The sequence below is a fragment of the Pseudorasbora parva genome, chromosome 8, assembly GCF_024679245.1.
Source record: "Pseudorasbora parva isolate DD20220531a chromosome 8, ASM2467924v1, whole genome shotgun sequence".
In the NCBI taxonomy this organism is placed as follows: Eukaryota; Metazoa; Chordata; class Actinopteri; order Cypriniformes; family Gobionidae; genus Pseudorasbora; species Pseudorasbora parva.
Window position 1 is genome coordinate 16,186,725 of NC_090179.1, and position 13,422 is coordinate 16,200,146.

Below are 13,422 nucleotides of genomic sequence, written 5' to 3' on the forward strand. Positions count from 1 at the left end.
CCACGAGCCGCACGCTGCGGCGCGGGCTTCACTGGCCTCACATGCTGATAACGGATTACAATAATCGAAAGGCTGAATGTCTGAGCATGAAATTGTGTTTGTTCGAACAGTTTGATATTTATTCAGAGGGCTTGTTGAAGAGTGTGCATGGAAATTTAATGCCAACGTCTTGTTTAAGAGTTTAACTGCATCATAGCACTTTTGGTTTTTCAGCTATACTAATCGATGTTACAGATCTCCCTAATTAAATACATTAAACAATTATTATACTATAGTTGAGAGAGGATAGGAAACATCAAATAGTAATTGACCCATGTTGCTCATTTCAGGGTTGGGCAAAATGAAGAATTGACACCCTGTCAATTTATTTATGGGACTTTCAATTGAATATGCCACACTAAACAGGAATTTACTGAATTTAAATTCAAAGATTTTAAGAACAGTCTTTGTAGTGACTTTATGTGTTTTTTGTACAGGTTTCCATCTTGTAAGGCTACTCAATTTTTTTGTGAACCTCACAGCAACATCAACCAATTCAATTCTTCTTCTTCCGCTCTGGATGTCTGTGGCAGGCCATAGGGCCATAGAAGTGCTTGCAGGAAAGGGATGACATTTGGCGCACATACAGAGGACACTCTGAACTGTCACCATAGCAAATTTGGAGTCTCTAACGCAATTCCTCTAGCTCCATCAACTGTCCAAAGTTGCACCCACATTTACGTGAATAGCTTTTGAACCATAAGGGCTAGAAAATCATTTTTATCCCTGATGCCTTGGCTCAAGCTGATTCACCCTATGACATCATTTCTCCATCATTTTGAATTTTCTGGAGAACATACTTTTTTCGAACTACTCCTAGACCATTGCTTCAATTTTCATGAAAATTTTACCAGATCATCTTCAGACCATCTTCAAACTTTGCATGTTTCATTGTTACCTCACTCTGACCACACCACATCAGGTTTGTAACAGCTGCACCAATTGGTTAAGTGTGATAAATTAAATCACATTACTCTTAATTGTTCTGTATTTGAAATTTCAGGCATTTTGTCTAAAACCATTTTACTATACTTTTAATTGCTTATTGTTGCAGTTAGTGTGATACTCCCAGCCATGCAGTCATAATTTATCATGTCTTTTTTGCTTGGTCCCTTAATGGCTGCTTGCAGCTATATTTTTCTGTGTTTGGTGATGCAAGTGGTGCAGAAATGACAGATTTTGCCTTTAAAATACATTAAATTCTTTATCCTGAATATCTCAATTCAAATTCAGTAATATTAAAAGCCTTCTCAATTAAAGTGCCCAACCTTGCTTGTTCTCGAGCGTTTGTATTTACCTCTAGGCCATGGCTCCAATATGTGATTAAATGCTGCACAATCCACACAGAATGCTTTCAGATTAATGAACCGGGAGGAGGAACAGCCAGTGCAAAAGCAGTGCTGGAGGTTTTGCTGAAATGCCTGGAAATCATGAACAATAGGCGAATATGTGTTTACTCACTGTCCTGGCTGTAGTCCCAGGGGACGGCATCTGCGTCGTCCAGATAGTGCACAATGTAGCTCTAGAGCATGAACAAGGTATGAATACGTAAGCGTGTGACTGTAGAATGCTCTGCTCCTTATGGCTTGCACAGCCATTGCATACTCCTGTTAGAGCATTGCATTATTCCCTCAAAAAAGGTCTTGGTCAGGCTAATTGAACCACCAGCCTCCTTCCCAGTAGACCTGGTGGTCTGTGGGGAGAAGTCTGCATTAGGCAAAGATAACGATAATGATAGAGAAATTGTGCACCTCTGTTTCCTCACCCAAATCATTCTGCCTTTCCATTTGGACCATAAAGAAAATAGAGGATCATTTTGGTTTTTCTTTAGCTTAACAATTGCAGACCATTGTATTAGTCGACTGCACTGCAATATCAGCCTCCTGCCCATCTCTTCCTTATCTTTCTTTGTTCTCCCTCTCTCTGTCTCTCTTTTCTTCCCCTCCCCAGCTCTCGTAGCATCTGGCTCCCCGGGCTAAAGTTACGGGGAGCTCCAAAGGCAGAAATTGGAAGATGAAAGGCGAGAGATTAAGCTGAAAGGAACAGTGGGTGTTGTCAGAGGTAATTTGAAGTGCATTTGATTTCTCCGAGCCCTCTGAACACTTTCCTGCAATAATTTACCTGCTATATGCCTCCACCTTTAACATGCCAGACGCCCCTCGTGAGATGTGAGGAGACCTATTCATGTGGAAATGGTGTCATGTCATGTTCAAAATGAAAGCAGTGTGTAAAGGAAATGACAGTTTAGTCAGTGTCTGGCAAACCTCAGTACGTGAAGGGTCGGGATAGGTGTTTGACTTTGTTCATGTCGCCCACAACAACAAAGAAACTCCAAAAGCAGAAGTAGAAACAAGCCAGGAATACCAAAACACGGGAACTTTTCCTCAGAATGTACTTGTTGTGGAAACTGAAATGTCTTCATCTTTTTCTTCTTGTATCTTTCTCTGTTTTTTTCTTTTCTTTAACTTGTTAATCAGTGTGGTTTGTGCCTGGTTGTGGACTAGTGATTGACAGATAAGGATTTTTTAATGGCCAATTCCAATGACTGATATAACAGGATATTCTGACTAATATTTAGCTTTATTTTAAACTTCATGGTAAACTTCAAAAGTTCATGATTCAATGTGGGTTATATATACACACACAGTATATTACTATATCATTTATAGTGTGTATAAATTATATTTATACACACTAAACATATTTAGTCAACCATCAATTGTGCAAGTTCTCCAACTTAAAAAGATGAGAAAGGACTGTAATTTCATCATAGGTACACATCAACTATAAGAGACAGAATGAGGGAAAAAAATCCAGAAAATCACAATTTATTGGCAAATTATGGTAAATAACAAAAGTTCATCTCAATACTTTGTTATATACTCTTTGTTGGCAATGACAGAGGTCAAATGTTTTCTGTAAGTTGCCACAAGGTTTTTACATGGTTTTTACAAGGTTGCTGGTAGTTTGGCCTATTCCTCCAAGCAGATCTCCTCTATAGCAATGATATTTCAGGGCTGTCACCAGGCAACACAGATTTTCAACTCCCTCCAAAGATTTTCTATAATGGTTGAGATCTGGTGACTGGCTAGGCCACTGCAGGACCTTGAAATGTTTCTTACGAAGACACTCCTTCGTTGCCTGGGTAGTGTGTTTGGGATCATTGTCATGCTGAAAGACCCAGCCATGTTTCATCTTCAATGGCCTTGCTGATGGAAGGAGATTTTTACTCAAAATCTCATGATACATGGCTCCATTTATTCTTTCCTTTACACGGATCAGTCGTCCTGGTCCCTTTGCAGAAAAACAGCCCCCAAAGCATGATGTTTCAACCCTCGTGCTTCACAGTAGATATGATGTTCTTTGGATGCAACTCCGCATTCTTTCTCCTCCAAACACATTGAGTTTTTACCAAAAAGTTCTATATTGTTTTCATCTGACCATATGACATTCTCTCAGTCCTCTTCTGGATCATCCAAATGCACTCTAGCAAACTTCAGACAAGCCTGGATATGTACAGCCTTAAGCAGGAGGACATGGCTGGCACAGCACATTGCACATTGCACACTCCACACTTCCCTGGCGGCGTTGTGTGTTACTGATGGTAGCCTTTGTTACTTTGTCCCAGCTCTCTGAAGGTCATTCACTATTTCCCCCCGTGTGGTTCTGGGATTTTTGCTCACCGTTCCTGCGATCATTTTGACCCCACGGTGTGAGATTTTGTGTGGAGCCCCAGATCGAGGGAGATTATCAGTGGTCTTGTATGTCTTCCATTTTCTAATAACTGTTCGCAGAGTTGATTGATTTCTTCACACTATCGATTTCATGATTTGAATTGCCAAAGTCACATGATTTCAGAAGTTTAGTGGTTTGACATGTGATCCAAATCATGAATTGATACGCTGATTCATTAAGCTCCGATGCTTCAAGACACTGTGTTTCGAAATCGGCCCATCACTATATAAGTCGTTAAAACTATTCTCGTCACTTAATAAAATTATTGTTGATCCACTGTAGTGAGATGGGCTTTGTAATGACGTCTTTAGTGCCTTTCATGGGTCTTGAGAGAGGGAATGAAATTGGTGTCAATAAAGGCCTTCCTGAGACATCGGATTTCAACAAAAATATCTTCATTTGTGTTCCGTAGATGAACGGAGATCTTATGGGTGTCGAACGACAGGAGGGTGAGTAATTAATGACGAGTTTTCATTTTTGGGTGAACTAACCCTTTAATTATATATTTTGGTAAACTGTTCCTTTAAATGTTGACCGATAATGATCACATATTATCAAACATGATTTATATTATCTTGATGACTCGTATGACACGCATGTTTCACATATACTGACGACAACGTTATCAAAACTATCATGAACAGAGTTTTCAAATAAAACAGGGTTGAAAACTCATTTTTTGTGGATCCGTTTCCAGTTTTAGTACATTGATGTCATGTAAACACGCTCATTCACGCAGCACTTCTGATTTCACCTCGGTATTACATATTGCATACATGTATGCAACATCTTGCTCATGTGTGCAAAGATAAACTGAAGAAAATGGTTGAAAACTAATTTTCGTAGGCTCTGGTCTGTTGGTCGCTGATTGGCCCAATCCATGTGCATGTCATTTGGAAAGAGGAGGTGCTACACATAAATCTTCCATTATCTTCAGTGGTTGTATTCATTAATCAACAGAATTGAATAATTACTCTCAGCTGTCTTCTCCGCCTAAATCCATTGCTGTAGAGTGTCAGGTGAGGAGGCCATCTCGGTGCGGCGCACCTCCTCTGCCCTGCCGACAGTGGCATCTCACCGCTGGTAATTGGGTGTTTATCTGATCGCTTGTGAAAGGCGCTTTTGGCTGCCTATCTGACACAATTATCTGGAAGAATTCAATCCGACCCTCCTGTGTCCACCACAGAATACTTGGAGGAAGCGGGCCTGAGTGTTTTGTGAATGAGGGAATGAGGGAATGAGAAAAAAAAAGAAAAGCCAAGAGTCGAAAATAAATGCAACTCGCTCTAGATTGTCCGGTTTGTAGCGAATACGTTTGTCATCATGGCATGCAAATTATGCAATTGTTAGGCACAATAATTCAATCAGGCTGCCAGAACACTACGGGAAATAAAGGATGATAAGGTACGAGTGTGACAATGAGACGGCCGGTTGCTCCACTCAGATAGCAGAGCTCTCCGCTTCGGTTTCAGCTCTGTGTCCAGGAAATGGTCCAAATGGAGACTGGGAGAATGTTTATTGTGCGTCCTACGATAAGAGTAGAATAAAGCCTTTCAGTCAACAAGCTTACAGTGTCTGCTACAAACAAGCCATTATGGTTAAACTGAATTAGGAAGTGTCTTAGAAAGGTAGAGGTGTATATTGTTTGTTATATAATCTATTTAATTTGTGTGCAAAGGGGTTAAAAGTAGTTTGGGTTAAGCAAGACAAATCTCAATATTGTGCGACCAAAATGACCTATGCACTTTTGCGAAGGTTTACCCCTAAAGTTAATTTATAATTCTAGATCAGATTTTACTGTGTTTTGTCAAACATTTTGGGTTTCAGACAGGGCTGGGCTGGCCACAATCTCAGTGCACTTGTATTCTGCTTGAGTTAAAGCACCAATAGATTCATTTTGCACCAACAGGCAATATTCCTACACGGAATGAGATCTCAAATCAGCCTTGAACATTGATCGAAATAAGTCTGGTGCATGAGAGAATGGGATTTTTGTCTTTCAGTTTTCAGGACCACAAAATGCACAACATTATAGGCATTGTTTCAATGAATTGTCGCTTATCTCATCCAAAAATGTTAAGTTCCCATCATTTAATTCCTTTCTTCTTCTCTTTGTCTGTCTAGATTAATCTCGGAGACAACCAGGGATGCCATCTCTGTAAGAATCATGCAGGTCACATGGTCAGGCGCCACAGTCCTCATCATTTTCACCTTGCTGCAGTTTGTCCATTCGGAGCTGTCGGAGGGTCCTTTGGTTCCAGGTAAGCGTGCATGAGCCGTGTGTTGTGTGCTTTTTATTCCCAGGTGCTGATGTGGATTCCCATCTTATTTCCAAGCTATGTGGAATAGACACATAAGCCGACTAATTGCACCTGAACTTTCAAACACAGTTATTTTTATGCGAGCACTTGCAAAGTAACCTCCCAAAAAACATTATTCTTATATTTTGCAGTGCAGGCTTATGTGCTTTTCCCACGTTGGCTCTTGTGTGTTTTCCCTGTCTCGTCTGTCTTTCCAGTCATATGATGAACTGTCTGTTTGTGTGATGGACACCATTCAAGGGATTGTCAGATCAACTGGTTCTCTATTTCAGGGGAATGATGAATAATGTTGAACGAAAGGAGGATTTCAAGATAAACGACAGACATCAGTCAGGAGTGACTGCTATCTTCTGCCTATGTGCCTTTTACCATGAGTTTGAGAAATGATGCGGAAACATTAAATAATGTGAGACTACATAAAACTACTGAGCATTTAAAGAGACAGTTCACCCTAACATCATTTAGTTAGGCTCATGTTGACTCGAAAGATACATTTTTATCCCGGCTAAATTGGGACTGGTTCTATCAGTCTATTTAGAAAACAGTCTATTTTAGACAAAATTATGAAAATGCAACATCCGTGATAAATAGTCCATGTGACTTGTCTTGCGTAGTTAAATAGGTTACACTTTATAATAAGGTTTCATTTGTTAATGTATTAGTTAACAAGAACGAACCATGAGCAATACATTTGTTACTGTATTTTTAATCTTTATTAACGTTAGTTAGTGTTACCGTTAAAGTTGTATGGAATCAAATGAACCACTTCTGCCCCCCACCACCACCATTTTGGATTTACACTCATTAAAAGCCTTTTGCACACTGGGACGGTTATCACAGACGCTTATCACCAGCGTTTTTAAAGATGTTTTTTGTAGCATCCTAAGCTATTTACTGGCGATGCGCTGAGTGAAAGTGCAAATTTGCTCCCTGACAGTAGATGGTGCTTGTTTAATTTTTTTTCCTCGTGAAATGAAAGTCACTATCAAATCCTATTTGATCTGCAGTTCCTCTCCATAACAACTCCCTCATATGGAGATTTTTGTAGTCGCTGTGATGTTTGTCATAAAGTTCTTTGTGTTCAAACACCAAAGAGACCAGCAGCTCTACATCGTGCCTTGTTGCATTTTCTTCTTCGTCTGCTGACTTCCTCTTCGTCGTCTTCTTCTGTTATCAATGTGTGCTCTGTAAGGCCGCTTTGTGCCTGAGCGCAGTTGTGTTTTACTGTAACTTCAGCAGTTCCAGGCACGTTAAAGGGTTAGTTCACCCAAATATGAAAATTATGTCATTAATGTCTCACCCTAATGTCGTTCCACACCCGTAAGACCTTCGTTCATCTTCAGAACACAGTTTAAGATATTTTAGTCCGAGAGCTTTCTGTCACTCCATTGAAAATGTATGTACGGTATAATGTCCATGTCCAGAAGGACCAGAAAGGGAATAAAAACATCATTAAAGTAGTCCATATGTGACATCAGGATTGAAAACAAACACGAAATCGAAGACAATGCTAAATAAAGTCGTTTTACACCCGGCATTTTATGCGTCGGTGTGCACACCCACATTGGTGCCCTTTGTTTAGTCACGAGGTGTTAAACTTTGGCGTTAAACGTGCAAATTGTCGCGGCTTAAGGCTGCATTTATCTGAACAAAAAAACAGTAAAATATTACTAAAGGGGGCCTTTTTACAAGATGTACTATAAGTCTCAGGTGTCCCCAGAATGTGTCTGTGAAGTTTCAGCTCAAAATACCCCACAGATAATTTATTATACAATGCTTTAAATGTCCATTTTTGAGTTGAAGCAAAAAGCTGTTTTCGTGCATGTATCTTTAAATGCAAATGAGCAGCGCTGTGCCTTTTACAGCTTGTGCCTTGGATACGCGGAACTTGAATTACTCCTATTAAACTCCTATTTTTCATTTCATATAGTTTTATATAAAGACACCTGAGTGAGCATGCCATTATTTTCTTCATTGCTAGCGGCATATTGTACATTCCCTGTAAAGCAGAGTTTATTCCCACGATTCATCATGACCGACTTCTGCAAGGAGCCCTCACGTTGGCCCTCCGCATCTTCGTTTCTAGCCTTTCTCTCCCTAATTCACCTCAACCAGGATGATACCTCCCCAAATCACCCCCTTATTCAACCATTTTCCTCTTTATTGCCTCACACTCCTGTCTGTTATGATTCCTTCTCCTCACTTGTTTACTCTCCCTCCTTTCATTCCTCTCCCATTCGTTGTATTCCTTTGCCTGCTGCTTCAGAAACAATTTACTTGTCAGCTAGGTCTGTTGGTGCGCGTCTCTCTGGGTTTAATGTTCTTTTCTGGTGTGCCGTTGGAGGCGGCTGTAATTTCAGTCTCGAGCTGGCATGCGGTGATGCCTTTTGCTCATTGCGAGCCTGCATTGATAGCTGGAGCCCGATATAGCTGCGTTAATGAACAGGGCTGAGCCAGGCGCTTCTTTCCCGAAGTCCAATTCACCCCACCTGATGCGTCGCGCAGGAACCGCCGCTGGGCTGAAAACAGATGCCGCCACCGCACAATGAACAGTGGGCTGCATTTTCTAACCACCTGACAATCTCAAAGTTACTTTGATGGAACTGCTTTCATGCTGTGTTATAGAACTAGATACAGACGCACATTCATGCATCAATGTATGATAACAATCAATTCCCCTGACGTTACTGACCGTATAGTCAATTTGGAATCAAAATGGACCCTGTTTACATTTTTAATACACATTCCTGGTCAATTTTGAATGAAAAACAAATGTTTGCATTTGTAATCTTTAATGAAAATATAAGGATCTTGTCTTCCTCTGACACAAGTCTCCTTTTTTCTGTTGACGTCATTCAGGCCGTGTTAATGTTAACCAATAGGCTAATAGCTATTTATGATTTGGTTTTCTTTTAGCAAATTCATCTTTAGTCTGGCTTTTCTCACTTTTTACAATCCTAGCAAGTCCTGATGGCTATAATCATGTCCTGATATACACTATCATTTAGAAGTTTGAGGTTGGTAAGATTTTCTTAAAGGGGGGGGGGGTGAAATGCTGTTTCATGCATACTGAGCTTTTTACACTGTTAAAGACTTGGATTCCCATCCTAAACATAGACAAAGTTTCAAAAACTAATGTTGGACGTTTGATGGAGTATTTCTTTGTCAAAAATACTCCTTCCGGTTTCTCACAAGTTTCGGAGAGTTTTTTTTTCGAGTATGGCTCGACTTGACGTTAATAGAGCGGAAGGTCCTTGTATGGGCCGTATGGGCTCTTCTCCCGGTAGGGTGCGTGCGCGCGTGACTAGAGCGAGAGAGGAAATGCACGCCCATAAACACTCTCTCAGGTGCAGATCCAGTCATCCGTGAACACGCGCGCCGCGCTCCACTTTATTCCTATGGGTGACGTCGAGCGACTTCAACGCTTCAGCACAGCATTCCGGGAAGGCAACGCTGCATTTGAACCGATTTGAACACAGAAATGACGGGAAGCTTCACAACATCGCTTTAGTCGCGTCGCAAAAGTGGATCTCCACCGTTCACTGCTGTCAGGACTTTACCAAATCATACCAAAGAAGTGTGTTTTTGACGGAGCCGTCCCAGCGATAAAGGTTCGGTCCTGCTTTGGAAGCAGCCGGTGAGTAAAACTGCTTCAAATGTCTGTGCTGTTGGCTCGTCGCGTGAGTAAACATCTTCGTCATTCAAATGCGCTAACGGTTACTCCATTGTTGTTCTATGTATAACGTTACACTAGTCTGACGTGCAAAACCGTTTTGCTTGCTACTGCTAAGGTTTAGTCGCATACAATAGTCCATAAACCGAATCATGTCCTCATAAACTGCGAGTAAACACACACAAATGTTGACAGGACACTAAATACAGTACATACCACAGAGACGGACGTCCTGCTGCTGCTGTTTCTCCTGTTCAATTTATTTCAGCCTCCAAATGATTCTGGATCATATCTGTATTAGCTGAGATCGATAGCGATGGGTTTCTCCACGCTTGAGGACGTCACCGCTTTGCACGCTCGTCATTCTTTAGCTACGCCCACACGATACGCCTCCAGGCGCTCGTTTTTTTCCGGAAAGACTCGGTACAGCCCATATTTCTTTTATAAATAAAAATAAAACTAAAGACTTTTCAGAGATATGAAGGATGCAATACTACTCTATAGGTACTCAAGATTGACATGAGATTGACTGAAACTGAGTGTTTCACCCCCCCCTTTAATGTTTTTGAAAGAAGTATCTTGTGCTCAGCAAGGTTGGGCTTATTTGATAAAGATACATTAAAAAACAGTAATATTGTAAAAAATAAATAAATAAAAAATACTTGAATATATCTGAAAAAGTAATTTATTCCTGTGATGTAAAGCTGTATTTTCAGCATCATTAGTGTCACATGATCGTTCAGAAATCATTGTAATATGATGATTTGCTGCTAAAGAAACATTTATGATTCTGAAAAGTTCATGTTTTTGTGGAAACTATTACATATTTTCCAGGTTTCTTTGATGAATAGGAAGTTCAAAATCATTATTAATCTTTTGTAACATTATAAATGTCTTAAGTGTGACTTTTTCAATTTAATGTGTTTTTGCTCAAAAAAGTCTTAATTCCTTAAAAAAAAAACTTACTGATGCCAAGTTTTGAATGGTAGTTTTGGTAACATTTTATTTTAGATCAAGCTTTTTCAGTGATGGCTCCGAGGCCCTGGAACAGTTTGCTGTTAAATATTAGAACAGCTTCCACACTGGGGTCTTTCAAATCTCTTTTAAAAACTCATATTTTTTTCATTTCTTTTTTTCCTTTTTTTTAGGTCAGACGTCTCTATGTGGTACAATATTGGTGTGCAATATATGTTTTTTTGTGCTGTTCGTATGTTTAAAAAGATGTACACCACACTGGTCAACTAACTGTTGTTTTGAATGGTGCTTTACACATGAAATCTTCCTAGGGTTCAATTCTCACTATTTACATGCATATATTAGGATATTGGCTGTTTATTAGTACTTTTAAAGCACTTATTAATGTCTTAATCCTACCCAATACCTAAACTTGTTTGTTACAAAAACTACTTTACTAATTGTTAATTAACAGTAAATTTGGAGTTTATTGAGGTAAAAGTCGTAGCTAATAGTCAATATGTGTTCCCCATATTATAGTTACCATAGTTTTTTAAGTATACTATGTTGTACATTTTAATTCTTGATTACTTTAAGTAGAAACAGGAGTATAATATTACAATTAAAGGATTAGTTCAGTTTAAAATTAAAACTACAGATGAAATTTAGCTCTGTAGCTAATTCTGGGGTAATATTTTATTGTCCACTGTCCCTGTCAAATAAAGGACAAATAAAATAAAATAATTCTTATTAATATAACTACAATTGTGCTCATTAGAAAGAAGAAAGTCATATACAGTTCGGGTGGCTTGAGGGTGAGTAAATCTTGGGGTAATTTTCATTTTAAAGTGAACTAATCCTTTCAGTATAAATGTTCGCTCTACCATATTTTTCTTCAATTCTACTCCAGAAACGTTTGCTACTTTTATTATGGTAAACCACAGAAAACATCACTGCAAATGCAAGTTGATAGTAAGTAGATCTTGATAATAATTTTTGAACTATTTGTTCTTTAGAATCATTTAAAATGGATCACTTATAGTTGCAGTCTGAATGACTTGATTGTGAAGTTATTGGATTAGTTCATGTGCCATCCGCTCCTATTTTTAAAATGAACTTCCATGACTTTCCATCAATGTACCTTTACTAATATTCATGTAGGTCTATTGGTTGTGAAAGACATGGCCTGTTCGCAAACGTGTCTCAGAGAAGCATCATAAGTTTGCTTTCAGGTCATGTGACTTCTCAATCCTTTTCCCATCTCTTCTCTGCCCCTTTTTCTAACTTCTCGCTGCTGTGTCAAACTATAAAAGTGGCAAAAAGTTGGTTGTGTTATGATATCAATATTTAGTAGGCTAACACTTTATTTTGATGGTCTACTTTAGACATTATTTAGTAGACTAACGTTGCTACATGTCTACAAACTCTAATTAGTATATTAGCAGATTGTCTGCTTAATAATTATTTATTGTGCTGGTTCCTCAACAGACATTTTACTGACTATAACTTTACAAATCCTAACCCTAACCCTACCAGTCAACTAATGCTTAATTAATACTCTAAAGAGAGTTGTAGTATAGTATTATTGTCAGTGGAATGTCAAAATAAAGTGCAGCCCTGTATTTATTACACAGCTCTGTGGTGAACTTGATTCTGATCGGTCATTTGCTGTTTTTTGTATAATGATGCTAATTTCACTGAAATAAATCATTTCCTACATACAGTGGCTGTGCCATACACAGATGTAGTAATGCACTTTCTCTTATCACTCTGTTGACACTTTCTTCTCAGCTAATTTGACCTCAAATCAATTTTTAATTTCCATTTATTTATTTATTTGGTAAGTAAGAGTGAAAAATGTGGGATAAAATAACATGTAGTCATTATTTCAAAATAACCCCCTTTAGGTTGATACAAAACCTTTTCTCTTCGCATTCGGATAATCACGTCAGGCTTCCTCATATATATTCCTGGTCTATATTTAATAATCTGATTTCTATTTATGTACATCTCTAGCTATAATATCTACACCTCTATGTGAGTCAATGAGGAAAGGGGGCTTAAAGAAGGAAAAAAATACAGGTGGACTATGGGTCATAGCTGGATATCTGACCAAACGTATAACACAGCAGATTTGGTAGCTGTGCATCATGGGACCAGGCTCTTGAAGGAGGTGCGTACTCATCCCTCATGTGTTGCTGACAGCAGCACTTTGGTCTGCATATGTTCCGTTGCCCTGCCACACCAAGATGCTCCGTCAGTGTCCTACTCATGGTGATTAAATATGTAGTTAATACAGCAGCACTATAAGAATATTGAATTATGCCACAGCCGCTGTGACCTTTCTTGAAATTACAGGGCCAATTGTGCGAGACGACCGCTGCACTTTATAACAGGTGCTGGCTTGAACACAGCCTGAAGGAGAATACATTCACATCGCAGATGACCGGCTCGTACTCGCTGAATGCCACTGAAGCAGTAAATAGCAACAAATAGCACCATACTGTACTTTCCTCCATACCTGTGCCATTATTTATTGCATCATTATTTCATATTATTGTAGACTCTATATCTACACAATATCACTATAGCTCTCATGGGCTTTTTACCCAAGGCTGATGGGGTTTTTTCCACCACTGTTAAGTTAAAACGTTCCTGTTACTGCCTTATATAGTATTTACCTGACCTGAGGTGTTAATC

At 39.2% G+C, this 13,422-nt stretch overlaps 1 protein-coding gene across 2 annotated transcripts in view; it reads left to right on the top strand.

Annotated features, from left to right (window-relative positions):
* The window catches only part of robo1 (roundabout, axon guidance receptor, homolog 1 (Drosophila)), a 368,894-nt gene that overhangs the window by 35,637 nt on the left and 319,835 nt on the right, over positions 1 to 13,422 (top strand). For both annotated transcript variants that reach the window (XM_067450215.1, XM_067450213.1), the window contains exon 2: positions 5,899 to 6,035. In XM_067450215.1, coding sequence (XP_067306316.1) covers positions 5,942 to 6,035 — 94 coding nt within the window. In that variant the 5' untranslated portion in view covers positions 5,899 to 5,941. The remainder of the gene's footprint in view (positions 1 to 5,898; positions 6,036 to 13,422) is intronic.